This window comes from Emydura macquarii, unplaced genomic scaffold (assembly GCF_026122565.2).
Source record: "Emydura macquarii macquarii isolate MOO-44397 ecotype Brisbane River unplaced genomic scaffold, CSIRO-AGI_Emac_v2 contig_189, whole genome shotgun sequence".
Taxonomy (NCBI): Eukaryota; Metazoa; Chordata; order Testudines; family Chelidae; genus Emydura; species Emydura macquarii.
The window spans coordinates 37,709-62,250 of record NW_027130326.1 but is presented as its reverse complement, the minus strand read 5'-3'; the positions used below and the strand labels follow the sequence as shown (position 1 = coordinate 62,250).

At 41.5% G+C, this 24,542-nt stretch overlaps 1 protein-coding gene across 2 annotated transcripts; it reads left to right on the top strand.

The window, feature by feature from the left end:
• Positions 1-1,148: 1,148 nt before the first annotated feature.
• RHAG (Rh associated glycoprotein) lies at positions 1,149-24,305 on the top strand. Of its 2 annotated transcripts, XM_067544570.1 has the most exons (10): positions 1,149-1,309; positions 7,398-7,581; positions 10,729-10,879; positions 11,873-12,020; positions 12,839-13,005; positions 14,297-14,434; positions 15,244-15,365; positions 16,825-16,910; positions 20,469-20,542; positions 22,838-24,305. In XM_067544570.1, the coding sequence occupies exons 1-10, from the start codon at positions 1,162-1,164 to the stop codon at positions 22,913-22,915; spliced, it is 1,296 nt and encodes a 431-aa protein (XP_067400671.1). In that variant the 5' UTR covers positions 1,149-1,161; the 3' UTR covers positions 22,916-24,305. The 2 variants fall into 2 exon arrangements, with proteins under 2 accessions (XP_067400671.1, XP_067400675.1); XM_067544574.1 differs by lacking the exon at positions 15,244-15,365.
• Positions 24,306-24,542: the final 237 nt, after the last annotated feature.

Below are 24,542 nucleotides of genomic sequence, written 5' to 3'. Positions count from 1 at the left end.
GACTGAAAACAGGAGACTCATGAATAGCAATGCACAAACAGATCTTTCTGAGCTGAATTTTCATCCAAATTAAAGTTTGTACTAAAATCCATAAAACTTTCGGAACTGTCAAACAGTTTCACATATACTCTGGTGGCTTTCTGAGAACTCGTAAGTAATATTACCCCCTCAAATCTTAGTGAACCCCAAACTTTTTATGTTTTTATTCATGAAAATAGTCACAAATCAGTATTTTTACTATTCCAACAGCTTTACTGACTGGTCTATTTTCTCTGCCTGAGCTAAGAGAAATGCAAAGACCAAATAACTATAGATTCATACATTCCAAAGCCAGAAGGGATCATTGTGATCATCTAGTCTTAGTTCCTGTATAACACAGGCCATACAACACCTCCAAAATAATTCCTGCTTGAACCAGAGAGTGATAGAAACCTAAATAAAACCTAAATAGTGAAATGTAAAGAACAATGTTAAAAATATTTTGGTGTTAGTAATCTAAGCTTTACTTGTAACAAATAAGGACATTGGTGGTTTTTTTTAAAAATATGATGTTTAACCTCTTCCCCTGTAAATAATTATTCATTAAAAAGATTTTCTATTTTATTCTTGTATGCGTTAGAGAGTGTAAAACAGAATCAAGGGGTGGCTCTTAGACTTAGCAAAACAAATTCTCTGTACCAGGCTTGTTCTAGTACTAAGGGTTAAGTGATTTCTCATTCTTCATACCAGCTTAAAGGTTATTTTTCTTTTTTAATTAGAGAAAGTTACATCTTGGGGAAATGACTAAGTGTGACTGCTTTTTGGAGTTAATATTTATATGCACTGGATTTCCAGACTGCTGTTTTCCTTTTCTTTTCTTTTTTTCAAAGTATCATAATGACGACATTATCTATCACTAGAAAAGGACTAAAAGAGAAAAGTTTCACTGCAAAGTAAGTGAAACATGTAAGTCCCCTGACTTGTTTTAGCTTTTAATAACATTTCATACACAGAAGCAGCCTGTGGAATAGGAATCGATTGACTGAACCATACTACTCCCCTCCCCTGCTGGGTGTGGCACTTCGGCCAGTATCTCTTCTTGGCAGTATCATCCAGCCCCACTGAAGGCAAACAGCAAGCCTCTCTCTTTATCTAGCCTTAGCAGCCTCAAGCACTCTCACTATGCCTTCAGTCTTTGCTACCAACATGAGGTTCAAATTCTCTTTCCTGGCAATTTTTCTGGAAGTGTTAATTATCATTCTATTTGGGATATTTGTAAGATACAAGGAGAACAAGCCCATCTCAAAGGATAACTTATTTCTATATCCATGTAAGTACTATTGTTTGTATAGCAGATTAAGATTTGGAGAAGCTGAGGTTGCAATAGTCCTTTGAGGGATCACGAGCGTTGTGCAGGGATTCAGGCTCATTTGTTAAAATGAATTATATTGCTTCTCATAGACCCTTCTGTTCTGTTTATTCTATAACTAACGGTACCAGGAACTGGGCAGGGTATGCAGTTACCACTAACCAGAATTCTAACCTTCATTCTGCAAAGGATACCACTTGCTGAATCATGGCATTTGGGAGAGTTATAACATACAGTCCTTAGGCTTTTTTGTTTGTTTGTTTGTTTGTAAAAATTTGAAGAAGTCTTGGGAGGTTCTTGTGCATGGAAAACAATATTGCTGTTCTCCTTCTCTTTCTCTCGTCTCACAAAAAGCTGATCCATGAGAAGGAATAGCAAGGATATTTTACAAACGGGGATCTTGTGATTAGCTGACATCAGTTGAGATACTATTTTCTGAAACTGCAACAGAGGAACAGAGCCCTGAGCATTCTGGGGCTTGCATACCTCCCTGGCTTACAAATAGTAGCACTCTCCTACTGCCCTTGCTATATCACAATGTATTATTTCAACTGCCCTTTTAGTGACTGTTATAGGAAGAACATGACTATGGGCTCTTTTCATTGATTCCGCTTTAGCAGTCATGTGCTGCTATTATGATTTTCATATAGTACATGGTACATTCTCCATATGAGAGAGCTGTGAAAACAGTACATGATTCAGATTTAGATGTGAATTGACTAATCTGGAGGGCCCAAGACAGCTACATCAGGGCAGCCCTAATGAAGTTAGCATGGCTCTGTTCATGCTATTATTTCTGCATCACTCCTCTCTCAGCTGAAGCCCCTATTAGTTACTTTACATCCCAGAGACTCACTATGGGACTGACACATTTCCTGTACTGAGATCAACAAATATGCAGGGTGACCCAGCATTGGACTGCACTGGCAGAATTGTGCGTGACGGCTTCGAACAGCGCCTGCCTGCCTCGTGCCTTTCTCAAGATACTGCTTACTAGCTCTGTATTTCACAAGCTCCTTAGCATGCCTCCAGCACAGCACAGGGCCCTGTACATACCCCAGATGAAGGTCTACATGAAAGAAATGGGCCAGACGTATGGGCTGGTGTAGGTCCTCTTAGCTCCATTGACTTTTAGGAGATGTTGGCCGCTATCAGCAGCTTGATGGAACAGTGGTCCAGCCCAGTTTAGTTTTAAATTATGCTGACCCTGGGCTTCCTACACATCCCCAAGGGGAAGAAGCAAGTGGGGGCAGTTTTGAGGTGGGGACTGCCCCGATATCTCAAAGACCTAGCCAATCACTGCAATGGCTTTGTGTCTGCGCTAGAAAAATAGGGAGTGTTTCAAAGCGTGCTAACAAACACATTTTAATTAACACCTTTGAATGATTGTGCCTGTCCATATTAAGGGCCAGGAGGAAATTTTTTTAAATGTCTACATCCCATTTTCAAAAGAGACTTAGGAGCCTACGTTTCCATGAAAGGCAATGGGACTTAGGCACCAGGGAGCCTAAGACCCTTTTGAAAATGGTGCTTAGGCTCTTTTGAAAACGATACCATAGATCATGTTTAGCATCGTTTTCATGCACATTCAGTAAAACCCAGTGCTTTTTCTAGTGTAGACATGGATTCAGAAATGTAGGGCTGAAAGGAGCTTGCAAGGTCATCAAGTCCAGCCCCCTGTGCTGAGGCAGGATCAAATAAACTTAGATCATCCCTGACAGGCGTTTGTCCAACAAGTTTTTAAAAATCTCCAACGATGGATTCCACAACCTCCCTTCCAAGCCTGTTCCAGAACTTAACTACCCTGAGAGTTAGAAAGCTTTTCCTAATATCTCAACTAAATCTCCCTTGCCAGAGATTAAACCCATTACTTCTTGTCCTACCATCAGATGACATGGAGAACAATAGATCACCATCCTCTTTGTGACAGCCCTTAACATGTTTGAAAACTGTTATCAGATCCTCCCTCAGTCTTCTTTTCTCAAGACATGGTCTACTGGGATGCTATATATAGACATAATTGATTAAACAGACTTCTTTGTTTTGTTTCCATGATGAATTAAGTAACAGACTGCAAACAATAGCAAGTAACAGTCTGATAGAACAAACCATAACCTCCACCAGGAGGAAAAAAGTGCTATATGGGGCTATTCGGGACACAATTAGTGCCCTGACTGTTTCTCAGGGAACGTACATGGCTACGTTGACTAGAAGGTCTACACTATCGCTTAAGTCAATCTAATTTATGTTGCATAGGGGTGTGAAAAAGACACCCCCTGAATGAAGCAAATTACAGCGACCCAAGTGCTGTCCACACTGGTGCTATGTCGGTGTGAGATGGTCTCCTAGCGACATAGCTTCCACCTCTTGCAGAGGTGGAGTAATTCTGCCGATGGTAATTTTGCCAATGGTAATTCTGCTCTCCTGTCAGTATAAAGCGTCTTCACCAGACGCGCTACAGCAGCGCAGCTACACTTCTAGTGTTGAACTCCCCTGAGAATAGAAAAAAGTGAGTATTCAATCATGTTGTGATGCTACTTTCCGCTGCGGTGTCTCAAATTCATGTGTGGTGTAATTCTATTGAAGTCAATGGAGTTACCCCCAGGGTTAAGTCCCCTGTATCTTGTTACACCCACAATGAATTTGATCCAAAGGAATGGAGAGCTGCATGACATGTTCCAATATTTACTGATAGAGAAGCTTCACATTCGTTTCTGTCGAAGCAGAACAAATAGGCTGTTTCTCTGTAAAAGCCACTGTAGATGTTGTGACCTGTCCGTTGCCCAGGGTAGCCACCTGATAATGCCAAGATCACGGCAGGCTGCAAAAGGAGAGCAGATTCTCCCACCACTGGTGGGTGGCACTCAAGCCAGACTTCCCAACCAGCCACAAACTGCGCTTCTGAATCCCCACAGAAGCCAGTATACAAATGCACACAGCCCCTTTCACTGCATTTCAGCTTCTGATATGTGTCTGAAGCTGAAAAGGAACAAAAGACAAAATGGTTTCCCAGGCCATTGCCTTATATACCTTCTGGCCCTGGCCATGCTGTCTGTGGAGTTTTACAGGAATCAAAATGGAGTACAGAGTCACATGAGCAAGTTCTGCTGACTCATTGGTGATGCTGGCTTCTCCCCCTGGGCCCCTGGCACCTGGGAATGTCTTAATGGCCCATTAAGCAGGCTACTGTTCTGCAGCCATTCTGTCTGGGGTGTGTCCCAGGCAGCACACTTTGAAATACAGATATCTCAAATATATCCATAACTTCCATTTCCCATATAACACATGAATATAAACATCATCATCTTACTTAGCACATTATAGCCTTTCTAACAGTACCTGACATGGCATATCCCACGTGGATTATTATGATTTTGACATACTGACATATTTGACATACTTCCCCCCATCTAACCACATGACATGTTTTCATACAGATTTTACAGATGTGTCCTCTGTACAGATTTTATGGAATATCTTTGCAAGAATCATAACACTTAATACATTCCATGCATTGTTTTATGGCTTACAATTTCCTGATCCCACAAGCTGTTGCTTGCAGGGGTGGAGAATTGACAAGAATAATAATAATTAATAATAAATATATCTGTAAAGCAGATATAAGCTTTTTTCCTATTGATTTTGATCCTTGCTTCTCCAAAAGAGGGGGAAACAGGAACTGTCACTTCATTTGATTATCTGGGAATATCATTCTGACATGAATCCAGAACCCATCAACTTACCTTGGTCTCTTTCACTCAAAAGAAAAGGTCAGTGGCTGTCTGTGACCGAGCCCATCTTGGCAGTTGTACCTTCTGAATCTGAGGGAAAGAATTTCTGGTGGTGGTTTGCTCTGAAAATTGCTGCTAACGTCATTTTAACTGAGGGACTAAGATCATATCAGGGAGGTTTCTAGTGCTGTGTGTGTTGTTTAATTTATTATTCCTAATACTGGCTACCTGGAGGCTGCCGATACATTTCCTATAAACAAGTGGGGAAAATTTCTCTAGGCTGTTATTCAGCTATGGAAAAGTTTCTATTGGAGAATAGGCCTGAAATGGTAGCTGCAGAAGTACAGCCAACTATATGCAAAGAGTAGGGAGGATGTCTGCTCTGTCTTTGCAGTGGGACATTTTGAAGATGGAGATCAGAGGGAACTGTTTGGTGAAAACACTTGGTGAAATTCTGTGGCCTGTGTTATGCAGGAGGTCAGACTAGATGATCATAATAATGGTCCCTTTTGGCCTTAAAATCAAGAATTTATAAGATTAATGTTTTGCCTGTAGGAGGTTAAGAGTCTGACACTGAAAGGAGAGGGACTTCAAAAGGATTATGAGCAGGAGAAATAGGCTTGATGAGCCAACTCATTCACACTGAGGCCACGGAAGAGTTCTTATTCCACATGATATAAAGCATCTGGATCCTGTGGTTGAGATCCTGGGGCTGAGTACTAAGGGACTTAGCCACATAGCTTCCATTGAAACAAATAGGAGTTTTGTAGTTAAATCTGCCAGCCATCTTAGAGAATAACAACCTGTCTCCAGTCCTGAGAGGAAAAGCATCCTTTAGGGTTTGTCTGTTTTCCATTGTGGTTCACATGTATGTGTTAATTCCTCCATTTCAGTTTGGTGTAATATTTTAATTGTGCAACTGTATTTGATCTTCTTCCACAATAACCAAGACCATCACCACAGCCACCCTATCAAGCAGAGAAATTGAACAGAGAACCTGTGCTTTAGTTCTGTGAAACACAGAATGGATAAATATATTCCACTGACATAACCATAAAAGGAAAGTTATTCACACTATCGCTGAATCCTATATATGCTTTAGATTATACACAGTTATACCCTCTCAGGTCATTTCAACTTACCTTCTTATAAGGAAGGAAAATGTTTTGAGAGCAAATCAAGATGAGTATTTTCTTTTAAAATCGCAGTCAAAAATGTATCTGTAAAGCAAATCACAAGCCAAAATAGAAAATCTAAGATTATTGTGTGGCCCTTAAAATAAATAGTAACAACAACAGTGATTGTCAGAAAGGTTGGGGAAGCAGTTCTGGGGTGGAAGAGAGGAAGATCCCAAAGTGATGTCAGGAAAGGATCCTATTTTAAAAATCTGAAAATGTCCAGTCTGAAGATAAGGGTCTGTGAACAGCCTGCATATAGATCCCTCCCGCATCCTATGGTTAGAAGAGTCCAGGTCAACACTTGTGCCCCATTGATTTCAGTGGGCTCCCTGCAGATGCTGGAATCTACCTGTGTGTCTTCCATTGCAGGATCGAGGCCATAATATGCCAGTACAAATCAAATACATAGAGCAGTTTGATTAGGGATCTCATCTAAGTTATTTATAAATAGTTTTGATTTTAAGTGTCCACAAATTTAATGTTGGCTAATCTATGTAAAGGCATTAGAGCTTGTTGAATGCACTTTGTGCCCTCTTGTGATATAAGGTGGTAATGCAGTCTCATGGTAGTTCTAATAGAAATGGTATGCAAATAACACTCGTGGAGAATTAAACTTCAAGCCACATATTCTGTTTACTATGTCCACTGTCCCTGTTGCTGGACACTTTTATATGAAGAGTTTTGGGGAGACTAAACGAATGAGTTGTTCCCTAGTAATTTTCTTACTGGGAAGTCAAACTGAGATTGAAAAATATGTTGTTTATATTCATAAATGGACCCAGATCTGTTGGACACAAAGCTCACCTTGAGAGGTATGTAAGGCACTGTGAAGAGTGAAGATCTAGGGGCTTTTGTTTGTTAATTGGCAAATGTCCAAATTAAGATAATGAATTTAGGTTGCACTTTTTAATGACATTTTAAAAATGATTATTTTAAATAATATTTTCATTAACTGTAGTACAAAGATCTCCCCATCTTTCAGACAGCAGGAATGTTTCGGTGGGTTCTATCTATATCTTGACTATCAGCATTGGTTGGGCAATGTAGTTCTCTGCCAAACAAAATGATAGCGAGATAGTGAAAGAATGGCCTCTCCTTTCCCCAAAAAACCTCCTATTCATGGCTCCATCGACTTTTCAGTCTTTCAGGATGTCCACGTGATGATATTTGTTGGGTTTGGTTTCCTGATGACCTTCCTGAAGAAATATGGATTCAGCAGTGTTGGTATCAACATGCTCATTGCTGCATTCGGTCTCCAGTGGGGCATCCTGATGCAAGGATTTTGGCACATGAAGGCAAAAAAAATTAATATTGACGTCCAAAGGTAAGTATAACTCTCTCCTAGGCCCAGTGGAGTACCCAGTTAATTCAACACCAAAAATCCCCTGACTGAAATGGCTCAGGATCAATGACCCAATGCCCATTAAAGGGAATGGAGCCTTCCCTGTGACTACAATAGGCCTTGATTCAGCCTTATTATAAGCGGAAAACTGCAGTGATGATAAATTGTAATAATAAATATTTACACAGAAATAAGCTTTCGTAATGTCTCATTTATGGGAATCTTTTAACCTGCCTCAGACATAAGGCATCTCCCAGGCCCACCCAATGGATCTCACCTCTGACAGCCTGTTTTTGTTGTTGCTTTGCCCTGAAGAGTGTGCAAAGAATAACTAGGAGAAGCTAAAAGATACAGCGCCCAAGCTTTATTGAAGGAGAGGCAGAAACAACACAACAAGCCTCTAAATACTTGCAGGTTCTTCCCTAGCAGAATCCACTGTGACTGTCTCCCCATACAAAAAGGTCCTTGGTGACTTTGGGGTTAACATTGGAGCTGGGCAAAAATTTTTGGAGTAATAATTTATTCATTGAAAAATGCCGTTTCAGTCAACCCAAAACTATTTGCAAATTTGACCCAATTATTTTCAGCTGGGAAAACATTTTTCAGAAAAGTTTTCAGCTTCAGAAAAATCTGTGTTTCTATATCTTCCTTACAAGCTTTAGCCCAGGGGTTAGGTACTTACCTTGGATGGGGAGACCTAGATTTGAATCCCTACTCTGGAGCAGTGGCTTGCACTTAGCTTCCCCCCTCTCAGGTGAACATCCTAAACACCAGGCTATAGGCTACTCAGCAGGGAGGGTGGTCTCGATCTTTCCACTTTGTACAAATAATTAAATATTCATTGGAGCAGAGACTTGAACTCAGCTCTCTGTTCTACCAGCTGTGTCTTAATCACCAGGCTTAGCTATTTTTTTTCTCAAGCTCTCCTTTGAAGCTGTTCCACTTTGTATAAGTATATAACGATTCACTGGGCCAAAAAGCAAGAACGACTGTGGAGTGGTGATTAAGGCCCCTGTAGCCTGGTTTTGGGTGTTTTAGTCATTTGAATGGGGTTATAGGTTCGCCAATTGATCTGACCAGAAGATAATGAGGTTCCTGTCCCGGAACCAGGCTCCAGAAGAGTTTTATAGAGACCCCAGGATGCACGACAGGAAGGTTCACAGTGATAGCCAAATCTGTATAATTTTATTAAGATAACATAAAATGATAGACAAATGTCTGATTAAAAGAAAATGAATAATCAAATGGGTAATGGATAATACAATCTTAATTCAGAGACTCATGTGATATATATATTTATGGTATGTTTTGGATTAATATACTCACACCCTTCCCTGATGACCTGGTTGGAGAGATGTCTCATTCCTCAATTCTTGAGTAGTGGGATGGAGAGCTAGGCGATGCTTGAGAGCTAAGAGCTATAAGACTAACACTACAAATAATACTACGTATAAACGAAGAACAAAATCTTAACACTAACTAAAAGAAGTTTCAAACAGGAGTAGCTGACAATCGATCCAATTAACACGATTTGCCCCTTCTTATACCCTGAGCAATATGGGTCCTCCTCCTAAGTCCAGATTTGGATTCTTCACCCCCAGATAATTAGGGTACACTTATTCTATAGGCTGGCAGGTTCGTGCGTATTCATGACATATCTCCATCCTTTCCAGATGGTTCATTTTTCTCACCTTTGTTATTTCTGTCCCTTTTGTGTGTTCTGTGGTGTATCTGTGAAGTTTACTGGAGGCATAACCTGTGACAGCCTCCCCTGTTTTGATGCCTCCTGACTTATCTAGGGTAAAGGTTATAACCATATATGTCTTATCCTTTAACTCATCATTACTTATCTGGGCCAAAGGTCCCGAACCTATGTATGCTAACTGTGTTAGCTTTCATAAAGGATATGGCCTGTAAGGTACCTTGTATTACAGCTATTATACTTTAATATAAATCTATGACTCTATTATAATCAAACAACCATACTTGAATCTATAAATAAAGATATATGTATGTATATATGTATATATATATGCAAGCAAGCAGGCTAGTCCTGTAGGCTACACCCTCACCTGGGAAGTAGGAGACATAGATTCAAATTTTCTCTCTGCCTGATTCAGAGGAGGAATTCGAATCCCCCTCATCTCCCTGCCAGGTGAGGGCCTTAATCACCTTGCTACAGAGTCATTCTCACTCTCTTCCTCTTTGCTCAGTGAATATATATGGAGCAGTGTTAACAGGAGAAATTGAATGCTACCCACTGCAGAGAAGTGGTGGAATCTCCATACTTAGAGGTTTTTAATGTGCAGTTTGACAAAGCCCTGGCTGGGATGATTTAGTAAGGGTTGGTCCTGCTTTGAGCAGCGGTTGGACTAGATGACCTCCTGAGGTCCCTTCCAACCCTAATCTTCTATGATTCTATGATAAGGAAGACACTTTTCTGAAGTTTGCCTTTTTCGATTTGCTGACAAATTCCAACTATTTTTGGAACCAAATATGTTTTCTGATTGTTGTGTGTCCTGGCCAAACTCAAAATCAAATATTCACCCTGCTTTAGTTAACATACCTTTATTCCATCCTAATAACTAGTTAATACTACCACCCTCTGAACACCTATCCATGCAAATCTATCCCTGATGAAAATGGGAGGGAGGCCCATATGGGGGGGAATAGAATTTCAGAGCTGAGCTACCCCATGTAACCCAAGAGGAGAATTTTACCAGAACAAGGGAGTTACTCATCTTACAATTGCCTTTGGAAAGATCAGCAATACCAATTCTAGATCACAACAACCAGATAATTACAAGCTCCTTGTATGTCCTCAATAGCCTTATTTCTGACTTTTCTTTATGACTTCATCCTGCTTGGCAAGAATGCTGTCTGTGCATGTATGTAATCTTCCTTGGGACCCACTTTTTGTCCCATGGCATGTTTTGGGTCCCCTATGCTGAAAAAGTCCCAAGGAGATTTTATTGTTTTTTTATCTGCCACTAGCAGAACACAACCTGATGATATCTCACTCCTCGAGCGTGCTAGCTTTGTAGATTGTATTGATACGAGTTTGGGATCCTGTTTCATTTCTGGTCAGATTAAACTGGTTTTTGTTTTTATTAATTTTCTTATATTCAGTATGATAAATGCAGACTTCAGTACAGCAACCGTCTTGATTTCATTTGGAGCCGTCCTGGGGAAAACAAGTCCAATCCAGATGCTGATCATGACCATTCTAGAGATCACAATCTTTTCATGCAACGAACATCTTGTTGTGGATGTATTCAAGGTAAGAACTATACATTTACTGAAGAAGGAAAGCTACTATTATCTCTATTAAGTTATAGCAAAGAGTTCTCTGTGTGTGGAGAATCCTATTTCCCATTCATTTGCTCTGTCCTAGGGTGAATCAAATCTCTCTCCTTATTCTTTTTCACTTCTCCATTTGGCTTCTCCTCTCTGGATATCTTATTGCGTAGCTTCAAACTTAGATACCGCTTCAATCTGTATGACACAACTTTATATCTTCCTCAACTCACTTGCCAATTCCTCTATCTTTCTCTTTGCTAACTCCTGGCTACAGCATAACTTGTGACTACTGAATGCTTCAAAGTCTTCTCCTGAAGTCCCTCTTTTGGGGAAAAGGCACATGATTGACAAATGTCTTTCAAAGAGCAGTGAAGAGCAGCTGACTTCTGAGTCTATAGGCATGATTCTGGTTATCTGCATCAGAGAGCCCAGAGAGCTGTTTTGAAGGTAATAGCACCATCTACTTTTTGAGAGAAAGTCTCATGCCCAGTATGAAACTTGCTCATTTGGATTTCTGGAGCTCTCCTGACTCCTTTTCATTGTCTTTAACTCAGACCTTACTTTGCTTCCAAGACCAGAAATCTTTGAGTCATCCATCCCTGACCCTAACTAACTTTTTCCTCCCATATCTCCCGTGTCTGTATATATCTGCCCAGTAGCTCCTGTAGAATACAATACTGACTGCCTGGTTTGGAACAATCTCTGTTAAACAACTGAATCATGCAGCATCACTAAAGATGGCCACTAGGAAAGTGCCTTGTTTAAATCCGGGGTCAGAGTTACTGATCCCCTTTTCATCCTTACTTGTGTCATGGGTTCATTCTGTAGTTCCCTGGACTTCTAACTCTGGCTTCCACCATGGAAGGTACACAGCCAAACCCAGCCAAATTCCTCCTTTATTAGACTCCTGACCCCTTCCTCTCCCCAGTAGGGATGGCGCCAGCTTTAGGATTCACATTTTTTCCTGTTGCAGGCCACTGATACGGGAGCATCAATGACTATCCATGCTTTTGGAGCCTATTTTGGATTGGCTGCAGCCCGGGTCTTGTATCGTCCCAGTCTGAAAGAGGGACATAAAAATGAAGGGTCAGCCTACCACTCAGACATATTTGCCATGATTGGTAAGTAGGAGAAGTGTATTGTCAAAAGAATGGAAAGCACTGGTCATCTGTTCCTTCCTTCATCCAATACACTGTAAATACTATTTGCTATACTAGAGACTTGTTCTTTCTCACAATCCATGCAGCATGCTTCTTTTCTTCTGCTGCAGATGTTGTGTTTTCAAATAAAACCAAAATGTTTTGGTTTTTCATGAAAAAAACCCCAGAAAATTTCAGTGATGGGTAAATTTTTTACAAAAAAATTCATTTTAAGGGGGAAAAGTAATTTTTTGTCCAAAAAACAAAATGTTAATGGAAAACTATCAACCAGCTCTATTTAATGAGTTAAGCATCCTGCTAAGTAGGTAAGTATTAGTATTATGTTCATTTTACAGATAGAGAAACTGAGACAAAAAGATGTTGCCGGCCTGATTCTCCCACCTTTATTCATGTTGAGGAATCTCACTCTACAAGTATTCCCAGTGGTTAATTTGGAAGTAAGGTCCTCCTCAGGGTGACTGAGCATGGCAGAATCTGACTCTAAAAGACTTAAGCAGGGCCACAGAGTGAATCTTTGGGAGAACTAGCACCCAAGTCTCCTTTATTCCCAACCACTTCATGGGAATTTGGAGAAGGGAGCTCATATGTGCTCGGGTTTTCTTTTGTCTTCTCTTTCATTTCTGGGGTCAAAAGTTTCTGTGTCCATCATTTTTCCAAATATATGATCATTTTGTATTGTACTTCCCCATTCTCCTGTTCTTGCCTTGTTTCTTCTTGTAAACAAGAAATCTGACACTGAAAACCTACCTATGATTTAATGTCTTTTTGCATTCATGCAGGTACCCTTTTCCTCTGGCTGTTTTGGCCCAGTTTTAACTCAGCCATTGCAAACCCTGAAGATCTCCAGCAAAGAGCGATCATTAATACTTACTTTTCTCTGGCTGCATGCACACTCACAGCCTTTGCCTTCTCAAGCCTGCTCGAACACAGAGGCAAGTTAGATATGGTAAGAGTCACGGCAAAACCCCACTTCTACCATGAAATCTAGCACAGAATTACAATGACAGAGTCACCCTGTCGGCGGGAGGGATGAATGGGCTGGTTCCGAAAATAAAAGAGCTATCTGGAGCCTTTGCTCCAAACTCAGACCAAACTAGGACCCTTGTTTGTGGTTCAAAAAGTTTAGGGTTAGATTGTGCCCCGGGTGTGTAACCCACTCTGCTCTGTGCATGTTTCCCATCCCCCTCTAGGATTTAGTCCATTGGCTCAAGCAATCGTATTGAAGGGCCAGCGTCAAAACCCAGATGTTGGTCCAAGTGGGGTTGCCTGTTGGCTACAGGGGTGGGACATGGGTGGAGGGGAAAGCAAAGACCACGTTGGGCTCCGTAACAAAGACAGTCCCTCCTCTTGCCCTCTAGGGGGCACATGCCACCTTCCTACCCCAAATCAGGGAGGCAGTTGGCGCCTGGGCCTACTCTGCCCCGTCCTATTCAAGTATTCTCTCAAGCGATGAGTTTTTTTTCCTCTGAAAAGAAGCCAACTTAAATCAAGTCGGCTGGTCCTGGACACACTAGTGCCCTAGGCCTGTGCTACTGAGTAAGGAAAGGGCTCTCAAAAGGGACAAGCCACCTCCCAGAAGCTGACCATTGGGGAGGAGAGGGAGTGGCTGGGTTAGGTCCACACTGGAATGATGAATCCTGGTCCCTGCTGCTGTCCTCATAGCATGCATTGGAGGGGCTGACCTTAAAGAAGGGGCTCTCCTTCTGCCCCACAATATCCTGGCTGATGAGAACAGGGCAGTCAAATCCTGGCTAGTTTTCCAACTCCTGCTGCTGCTCCACGTAGTGGGAGGATGTCTTTAAAGGGTAACAGAATGTGACCTCCCTCAAAGCTGTCCTGCCTGCTGGGTGGGTTGGGCAGCTGCATATTGGGCAGCTGCAGCTGAAAATTAAGCAGCCTAATTAGCCATGTAGCCTACCCTTAATGCCAATAGAATGATTTATTGTGGATCCACAAATCCACCAGATCCACATATCTGGTCCCTGTATGCAGAAGGGGACCCTACAGAGCAGTGATTATGCTGTAGACTCAAAACCAGGCCTCTGATGTGCTTAGTTCATTCTGTGACAGCCTCAGTCTGACATCAGTGTATTGGAGACACATTTTAAGTTTCACTTTATAATGTAAACAGCACATGTGAAGATACAGGAGGCTTGTGACGTGAGTCATCCACATACAATCCTGGCCTCTGTTCCACAGCTGTCATCTTACTCTTCATTGTTTTACGTCCTGCACAGGTTCACATTCAAAATGCCACCCTAGCAGGAGGAGTCGCAGTGGGTTCTTGTGCGGACATGGACATCTATCCTTTTGGTGCGATGATAATTGGTAGTGTTGCTGGTCTCGTCTCTGTCGTTGGGTTCAAGTTCTTGACTGTAAGTATTAACTGAAGTAAAATATGCAGGAGCTGATGCTGAGCTCACTTACATCAGCTTTACGACACTGAAATTTTGTTGATTTCACTAGAGTTAAACCTGATTTACTGGACAGAAAAGTCAGAATCAGGCCTGTACTGTAAATAGAGACAGCAAGACCTAGTCAGCTGGCTACATGGAAGCCAATGGGACATAAGCATGTTCTTGCTCGCCATCCGAAATCAGGATTCCAGACCTTGGGGAGATGAAGGGATTGGATAGGCATTAGAGCTGGCTGAAACTCAGCATTTTCACTCCATAGGTTTCTGAACGTAATTTCATCAAAACTGTTACATTCCACAGAAAGTTTTTATTTCGCCGAAACAGCATTTTCCAACAGAAAAACATTCTACTGGAAAATTCTCAACCAGCTCTAGTTGGCATGTGAGCCTTCAACTTTCACATCTGTGTCTGAGTTGTTATGAAGCATCACAGAGCAGCTGTGTTCTGTGCCATAATGCAGCTTCTTGTCCCTTTTGAGTGTCCTTTCCTCACTCAGTAGCACGGGCCTAGGGCACTAGAGTGTCCAGGACCAGCCGACTTGATTTAAGTTGAGATTTGCCCCTTCATAACTAATATAACAATGATGTTTCATATGTATAGATAAGGATTACGGTGAAGACCTCAGGATTATGGTCAAATCCTTATCTATACTTATGAAACATATTTTACTATTTCATGTTCTCCCCAGTTAATTTGTCTAACAAATCTGCTCAACGAAACCTGTAGGCCATACCCTGACATGAAAGTATATGTCCCTCTCCTTTTAGCCATTCTTTTCTTCTAAACTGAAAATTCAAGACACATGTGGAGTCCATAATTTACATGGATTACCTGGTGTACTGGGAGGTCTTGCAAGCATCATTGCAGCTGCAGCACGAGTCAAATTGAGGTAAGTGAAATAAATAAGGTGGAAGTTAGGCTTCTTTAGTCAAGTTGCAATTCCGCTTTGTTTTCTTTCCATGTTTTATTTAGAATCCCTTTATTTAGATCTAGAATTACTAGACTATGAACCAAAACAATTCCCAAGAATGCCTTCATTCCCCTTCACCACTTTAATTTTGGGCATCAGACTGAATAAACTGCATGTTCTTATGTAGCCCTATATAAGAATTTCATATAATAGATTTCATACAGTTTATATTAAATATAAAACCGATGGGCCTGGTGTTCCCCTCACTTACACCTCTTTTACATCCGGTAACTCCACAGACTTTCATGCAGCTACTGCTGATTCATACCAGTGTAAATGAGAGGAGAATCAGTCATTGTCCCTGTTGCAAATACATGGTTGTAAATTAAGTACTAAAAAGTCAGGGATTGTGAATGTTAAGGTTGCATTCACAGCCTTACCTCTGCCCCCTAGGTACATGTCCATTCATAGATAGTGATCCTGTGTTATCTATTTGGATTTTTGAATCAGGTTTCTAGTGCAAATCCTTTGGATTGCCAATTTGAAATACATTTTTGGTCAATGTTTTACAACAGTCACTTAAAAAATTCTGTTTCAAGGAACATTCCTGCCAGAAAACCCATTTGTTAGAGAATTTGCACAAGACAAGCACGAAAGGAGCATGAACACACATGAAGTAAATATGCTTCAAGCTGAGAGTATTCACCTTTTGTTGCCTAGATCCAATCACTATTTCTTTTCAGAAGATGCCCCTCAGATTTCAGTTCAGATCTTTTAAAATACTTTCTCTATTCTGCAGTTAAAACGTGATTCTTAGTGGGGCAGTGATTCTCACTGGCAGCTATTTTGTATTCAATCCTGAATGCTCAAAAATCATGAGATTGGTTTAAAAATCATGAGGTTTAAAAAGAAAGAACTGGGGAAGAGGAGTTCTTTTTATTTATCTTCTGGTTTCTAGGGTGGATCAGGTCACATTTTCATTCTTTTCTCTGCACCCACAAAGCTAGAAACTTTCTAATGACCAAGGAGGTTCTCACGAATTCACCTGAATCTAGGAGCTGGGGCCTGAATTGGTAAAACCTACTATTGCAAGACTCGCAATAAAATTGCAATACTTGACAACACTGTACACTGTGATCTCTTTCTCTCGTGGAAACTTTACATGAAAATATAGAGCCGCTCTTTTTTTCATTGAGGAACTTAAACAAACCTCTCAACAAATCTATGCCGTGCTTTGATTTTGAAACAAAGCCTGAAGCGAAGTCAATTTTACTGTTTTTGTGATAAAAGCACAGCTCTCCTGCATAGCAACATCCCTAAAAATTCCATCCATCCAGCAGGGCATGGTAATAAACAAGCATATAAGCTAGCAGAGTACCAGCTCTGGAAATGTAGTGACATCTTAATCTTTTGTCATTTGCCTTTTTCTCATTGTCAGGGACTCTGCCTCTCCTTCTGCTCCCATGCAGGCTGCTGCTCTGGGTTGCAGCATTGGGATTGCTTTGGTAGGAGGAGCACTTGCAGGTCAGTAAGATGCAAACAGCCCCCCAAAGTCTATGCAAACTATAGAGATATGCCCCAGTTAGCATTTTGTTCTGCAAACAATATCAACCGAAAAACAGATTGATCGATTTTAAGGCTAGAAAGGACCACCATGATTATCTGGTTTGAATTCCCGCACAACCTCGCCCCTGCTTAATGTTCAGTAAAGAATGTTAAAACAAAGATCACATTGGGAATCTTCTTGTTTTATTGAAGCTGATGCCATTGATACATGTCACTTAGAGGTTGGGTTATTTTTCGATCAATAATTAAGCAAATTGCAGTAAAATAAAAGCTTGGAACAGTGAATAATTTAATAGCTATCTACCCGTATGCTGGGGGGTGTAAATCAGATAGGTTACGTAAATAGTTTTAGACTGGAATGCCCTAACAGTGTAGCTGAATAAGCACAGAGAATCTGCACGGGCATAAAGATCTGATTGTGGAATTGTAATAAAAGCTTCTGGTTTGTTTTCCACTGTATTTGTGGGTGCTCAATAGGAGATATATAATATATCCCTTCCAAACCATCAACAGTTCTAAGAAATCCTTTGTGGGAATCCAAGAACCAAGCAGCAAGCTTACATGTAAAAAAGGTTAAGGTGACAAACTGAAGCACTCGAACGTTAGGAAATGGCAGGATTAATTAATTATACTTATATGCTTTTACTTTATACTTATATGCTTTTACTTAATTAATGAAGTACGCATCCCACTCCCCTTCCAATGGAGTGGGAAGTATAGGAAGTAGTGTGGGCAGGGGGCAGGGTAAGGACAGGAGCTAGGAAGGATGAGAGGGGAGAATAGAAGCCAGACCAACCTGACCTCCGTCTTTGAGAAGATAGCTGATTTTTTAGAGAAGGAAATGCAGTAGATCTAGTCTACCTGGATTTCAGTAAGACATTTGATACAGTTCCACATGGGAGAAGATGGGGATTAATATGAGAACTGAAAGGTGGATAAAGGGTGGACTACAACAGGTCATACTGAAAGGGGAACTGTCAGGCTGGAGGGAAGTTTCTAGTGTAGTTCATCAGGGATCGGTCTTGGGACCAATCTTATTTAACATTTTTATTACTGACGTTGCACAGAAAGTGGGAGTATGCTAATAAAATTTGCAAATGATTCAAAGTTGGGAGGTATTGCCAATACAGAGGAGGACTAGAATATCATACTTGATGGTCTGGATGACCTTGTAAATTGGAGTAATGGAAATGGGATGAAATTTAATAGTACAAAGTGCGAGGACATGCACTTAAGAAATAAAATCAAGAATTTTTGCTATAAACTGGGGACATATTGGTTGGAAGTAACAGAAGAGGAGAAAAACTTGTGTGAATTGGTTGATCACAGGATGCTATGACTCACCAGTGTGAGTCAGCTGTGAAAAAGGCTAGTGCAGTCCTAGGATGCGCCAGGCAAGGTATTTCCAATAGAGATAAGGAAGTGTTAGTACCATTATACAAGGCACAGGTGAGACCTCATCTGGAATACTGTGTGCAATTCTGGTCTCCCATGTTTAAGAACAGTTACACAGAAGAGCTACTAGGATGATATGAGGAATGGAAAACCTACCTACCTCCTCCTAAGAGGAGACTCAAAGAGCTTGGCTTGTTTAGAAGGCTATGGGGAGATATGATTGCTCTCTATAAACACATCAGAGGGATAAATACCAGGGAGGTAAAGGAATTATTTAAGTTCAGCGCCAATGTGGACACAAGAACTAGTGGATATAAACTAGCCATTTGGAAGTTTAGCCTTGGAATTAGATGAAGGTTTCTAATCATCAGAGGAGTGAGGTTCTGAAACAGCCTTCCAACTGGAGCAGTGAGGGCAAAAAACCTAACTGGATTCAAGACTGAGCTTCATATGTTTATGGAGGGGATGGTATGATGGGAAAGCCTAATTTGACAATTGAGTGATCTTTGACTACTAGGAGTAGATATGCCCAATGGCCTGTGAAGGGACATTAGATGGGCTGGGTTCTGAGTTACTACAGAGAATTCTTACCCAGGTGTCTGGCTGCTAGGTTTTGCCCCCATGCGCAGGGTCTAACTGATCACCACTTTTGGGGTCAGGAGGGAATTTTCCCCTTGGCCAGATTGGAAGAGACCCTGAGGGGTTTTCACCTTCCTCTGCAGCATAGGGCATGGGTCACTTGCAAATTTAAACTAGTGTAAAGGGTGGATTCCCTGTAACTTGAGGTATTTAACTCATGATTTGAAGACCTCAATGATTCAGCCAGAGGTTAGGTGTCTATTACAGGAGTGATTAGAGGGTGATTAGCCCCTCGGTCCCTCTGCCACCCCCACCCCCGCTGCCTGCGCTGGGGTGAAATGGGCCAGCAGGGCCCCAGACTGTAAGCAAGAAGGTGCTGATGAGAGCATGCCAGAGCTGTGCCTAATGAGGCAAAGGGGAACAGCTGTTTCCCAAGCTGGAGGGGTATATAAGCCAGCTAGGGAGGAACCAAGGAAGAGACATGGCCAGGGAAGAGGGTGGAACCCCTGCTACTTAATTGGCCTCCTTAAGGAAAGGTGATTAGCCCAAAGCCTATGGGCCTGGTTTGGGAGTGAGATTAGCCTTTGTATACTGTAAATATATGAGCATGGGTGATTGCACCTGGTGAAGCCTGTGAGTCTGTTTGTTTTGGAGGGAGGAGACTGCCGAGAGGACCCAGAAGGGCAGGGGGCCCATGTCAATATGCCACAGGGTGATTGAGGTTCTGTGGCCTGCAATGTTCAGGAGGTCAGACTTAGATGATCATGATGGTCCCTTCTGTCCTTAAAGTCCATGAGCCTACGAAACAGGTGGTTGGAGGGGAGGGGCAGAAGGATCTGTAGTCACTAGAGAGCACTTCTCCCCAGAACCTGGAGTTGAACACAGAATTCCTGAGCTTCAAGGGGGGGCTGTGTGAGGACAGAGCATGCTCAGTAAGTATGAAATCCTCAGAGAAGTTAGCAGCCAGCCTCTACTGAGCATGTGTAAACTGGATCTTTCCAAGGTTTACAATTTGACCAGATTTGGGCTACCTTTCAAAAGCACAGCCAAAGGCACACCCCTGATACCAGGGCAAGCCCATGTCAAATTTCACGCTCCTGCTCCAAAGCATGGAGGTGCTAGAACATCTCAATGAACCAGCTGTATAAAATTTTTAACATGGCGGGAGGTGGGGAAAGAAATGTAATTTCCCAAACCTTATTCTCAGAAATGGCTGAATCCTGTTAACTGATACTTCCCAAAAACAATTCAGCCCAAGGCAGACACACAGCATGGAAAAGTTCAATCCAAACTGTTTTAAGTTGGGGAAAGCTATAAGCAACTGAAAACAGGGTCTTGGAGTGGAAAGTGTTAGCCTGCACAGCCTAGACTATTGAGTGGCTTGATATTATAGGGCCTGGTGCTGTGTGTTTCTGGAGTGAAGTCAGAACTCTCAGGAGGTAGAAAATCAGAGATGTAGATAGGGCAATAGGATTTCCTCCCCGAGGCCATCTGTTATGGCACGTTTGCCCATTGTAGTTCACTGTATTTGCTCTCTTGCAGGTTTAATTCTAAATTTGCCTTTCTTGGGACAAGCACCTGATGAGAACTGCTTCGACGACTCAGTTTACTGGGAGGTAGGGTATAACCGTGGAGGAATCGGACCATCAGGAAGTGAAGCTTTCATTTCCTTTTGTTAGCAGATTACAATACAAAACAACTCTTGTTCCCTAGTAGTAGAGGGAGGATTTGTTGAATCTTTGTTAAATGGGGGAGTCACTTACACATTGGAGCCAGGCTTCAAAAATCCTGCTTAATCTCAGATTTAGGATTTCTCAGGTCTGCCTCCAAAAATGCAAGGCTTTTGGCGCTGCAGCTGTGAAAGTGAATGGAGGAGGAACAGAGAGAGGTAGGCAGGCTGCAAAGGAAACAGCTCTTGAAATCCACTGTCATCAGAGGGCAGGAGATGGTTATTGTTCATGATTTTAAAAAACATTTCTATGTCCTTTATTTTTTCATCTGATAAAGAGAAACCTTAGACACAGGGCCTGGAAGAGGGAGGGAAGTCAAAACGAAAATCTCAGGCTTGCCAGTGTAGGTGGAAGGAGGGCCTTGTCGTAAAGGCACTTTGCTAGGACTCATCAAATCTCGGTTCACTTCCCAGTTCTACCTTTGTGATGCTGGAGAAGTCATTAATTGCCTGCATACCCCAGTTCCCCATCTTTAAAATGAGGATAATGTAAAAGTCACATTTTCTATCTTGTCTTTATAGATGATAAAATCTTCAGGGCAGGGACAGACTCTTGCTATGTGTTTGTACAGCACCTAACACATTGGGGCCTCAATCTCGATTAAAGCCTCTTGGCACTGTAATCTCACAAATAACAATAGGTAGTGTCCTCCCAAGTCAAGAGTACACCAAACACTCCAGTTAGCTTTCAGGGAGAAATGTTTAGGCTCTAGGAAGCTCCTGGCCTCTTAAAAGCTGGCATTGTCTTCACCCTGTCATGCCCTGGTCATGAGCATTTGTCCGAGCTAAGGTCTCCAATAAGTTATGTTTTGGGGAAAGGGGAGCACCAGCAAAGTCAGATGAAAAATGTGCTGGAAGAAGATGGGAGAAGATAAAAATACCTAAATGTTTTGTGCTAGTGGGAGCTCATAAGGTACAACATCAGAGGAAAGAAATGAGGTAAGTTCCATGGGATGTAAGCCCATGTCTACTCTATGGGCACTAGAGGGCACAGCTCCTGCACTGCAGCTATGCTATTGTAGCACCATAGAGTTAGATGTGTCTTGCATCAGCAGACAGAGGTTTTCCATCTCCGCCTCCCTGAGGGCAGTGGTAAGGTTGACAGAAGAATCCTTCCGTCAACCTACCCACATCTACACTACGGGCTATGTTGGCTTAACTACAGTGCTCAGGGGTGTGAATTTTTTATGCCCCTGAGCGATGTAATTAGGTCAATCTAACTTTTAAGACCAGGCCTAAACTATTTGCACTGTATGTGAACCATGGCTATTTATTTGGTGAGAGGAGGAGGATGCAGTAATGCGCTGAGAAATACAAACCCCTCCAGTGTTAGAAATGCAGCTTTGTTTCAACAGTGGCCCAAGGAAGCTTAGCTGTGATAAAAAAGGATAAGGCATAGGGCTGAGTGTCCAGAGACATGGGTCCTGTTGAGACCTCTGCAACTGATTCTGTCAGATCTGGGGGAGATCATATTGCTTAGATGGCAGACGTGCCAGAAACGTGTGTCCAGAATATAAGTTTTTAATCATGACAATTAGAGCAAGTAGAAAAGTTTTGAAGTGTTGAGGAAAAATGCAAAAAGAAATAGCATTATTTTAACAATAATACCATCCTGCTCACCTCACCACCACAGAGTCCCATGAGAGCCAATGAATCTACTTGCGTAAGGCCATGACACTAATTAGCCCATAACTCTAAAAGGAGGCTGGTATTTTTATAGGCGGTTAAGGGAGTTTGTCACCCAACTCCTGCTGAAGTTCAGTGGCAATTAGGCACCAATCTCCTTTAGACTTTTTTGAAAATCACGGATGAAGCCTTTATGCTATATTGATAGATATAGCACCTGTTATGAAATCCATCCTTTCGCAAGGTTTTGGGTCAGTCTTCCAGTTTAAATAGACAATAAATAACTCAGAATTGCTTATTTAGTACAGGAATACGTGAAAGACTAGGTCATCTTGTTAATAATTAAAAGCATGAGCCCTATCCGAGAGCTTCAGTACATGATACCTGATGCAACATCTTCAGTTGTGATCATTCTAGCTGGCCCAGCATTCCTTAGTTAGACTATGCATGTTTGATGATTGATATAAGTAGAAAGAATTGCATTTGTAACTACTGGGGGGAAAACAGGCCAGATGTCATTATGTTGAATTAACCTTTTGTCTGGTTTTCATGCTAGGTTCCAGGAGAAGAGGCAGAACTTGCTGGTCAATTCAGTGACCCTGGGGATCACAGAACACTCAACGTCAATGTGTAGGATGAATTCTCCATCATTAATTCCTATCCTACTGGTGCTGTTTCCAGTTTCTAATCGAAAGAGACGACATCTAACTACCCTCCATACCACACATTGTTTTCAATAAGTAAAGGCAGGTGTAAATAGCTATAACCTTTTCAAAACAAAACAAACTTTATTTAGAATATGTCATCACTAACGTGGTGTACACAATGCAAACTCAGAACTCAGTTGAGGACTCTTGACATACATTTGCTTATATAAACTGAAAGATCCTAACTGGTGTGCGGTGTTCTTTGTATTTTAACTATCCATAATCAGTGAGATTGTTAACATACAGATTTCCTGTTTCTAATGTGCTCTTCAACTTGGTAACATATTTGACTGCAAAATTTTAGATTTAGGACCGTTTCTTTTTACACACTGAACATACCGAGTCACAATGAGCTTAAACACACCCTCTAAGCTACAAGATGTAATCAATTAGCGGCTGAAGGGGAATCTATTGATAAGATTTCCAAAAGGTTTTTGACTAAATTGTCCTATGTAAGGCTATTAGGAAACCTTGCTTACCTAACTGTGGGTCAAGAGGTGAATCCTACCATGGAATAAAAACTGGATAAATGACAGGAATCCAAGTATTGGGAATGTATAGCTAATTCTACCTATGAAAAAGGGGTATCAGTGAGGTATCCCAGGCAGCAGTATAAGAACCAGGTTGTGACACTGGCAGGTCAAGTACCAGCTCTTTCCAAGACTTCAGGCTTTAGCTAAGAACCGACACACTCATAGCTGGAGACCAGACCAGTTCACCTGTATGTTAGTTTTGCTCAAAATAGATATTAGTCATAAGAATGTACTTAGTGTTTAGACTCTGAAATGCTTTTAAATTGCTGCATCCTTAATCTCACTTGTAATGTCTGTATTCCATCCTGTAAGAAAGTATGTAAGTTTTGCTTTACAACTTTGAAAATGTTTGCTCTCAACTTGTGAACCCAGGCAAGGGAATTGTCACCCACCCTCGGCCCATCCAGGAGGACTATCAAAATTTAAATGAGCCATTCTAAGATAATAACTTTGTTAATTGCCCCATCCGCCCGTGGGGAAATACATGCAGAAGAACTCATCCCATCGCTTTGAATGCTGGAAGAAATAAAAATACTAGCTGAAGATTTTTCATCTCTCTTGCTATTTGAACTCTCACAGGTGCAGAGAAACCAAACTGAAGCCAGAGATCTCCAGGGGTTACCTGCTGGGTCCTCCCTGAGAGATACTTTGAATTGACAGATCACTACAGCTTTGTCACTCTCTTAGGCTCTAATGATAAATCATTTGTGTGTATATGTTTGCTTGCTTTAACCCATAAATAATGCTCTTATTTCTTTTTCCTAATCAATAAACCTTTTGATAGTCTGTTACAGGATTGGCTACATGTGTTGTCTTTAGTGTGAGATCTGGGGTAAGTGACTGGTCTCTTGGGACTGAAAGCTACCTGAATGTGTGTGTGTGTGTGTGTGTGTGTGTGTGTGTGTGTGTGTGTGTGTGTGTGTGTGTGTGTGTGTGTGTGTGTGTGTGTGTGTGTGTGTGTGTGTGTGTGTGTGTGTGTGTGTGTGTGTGTGTGTGTGTGTGTAAGAGACCATTTATCACT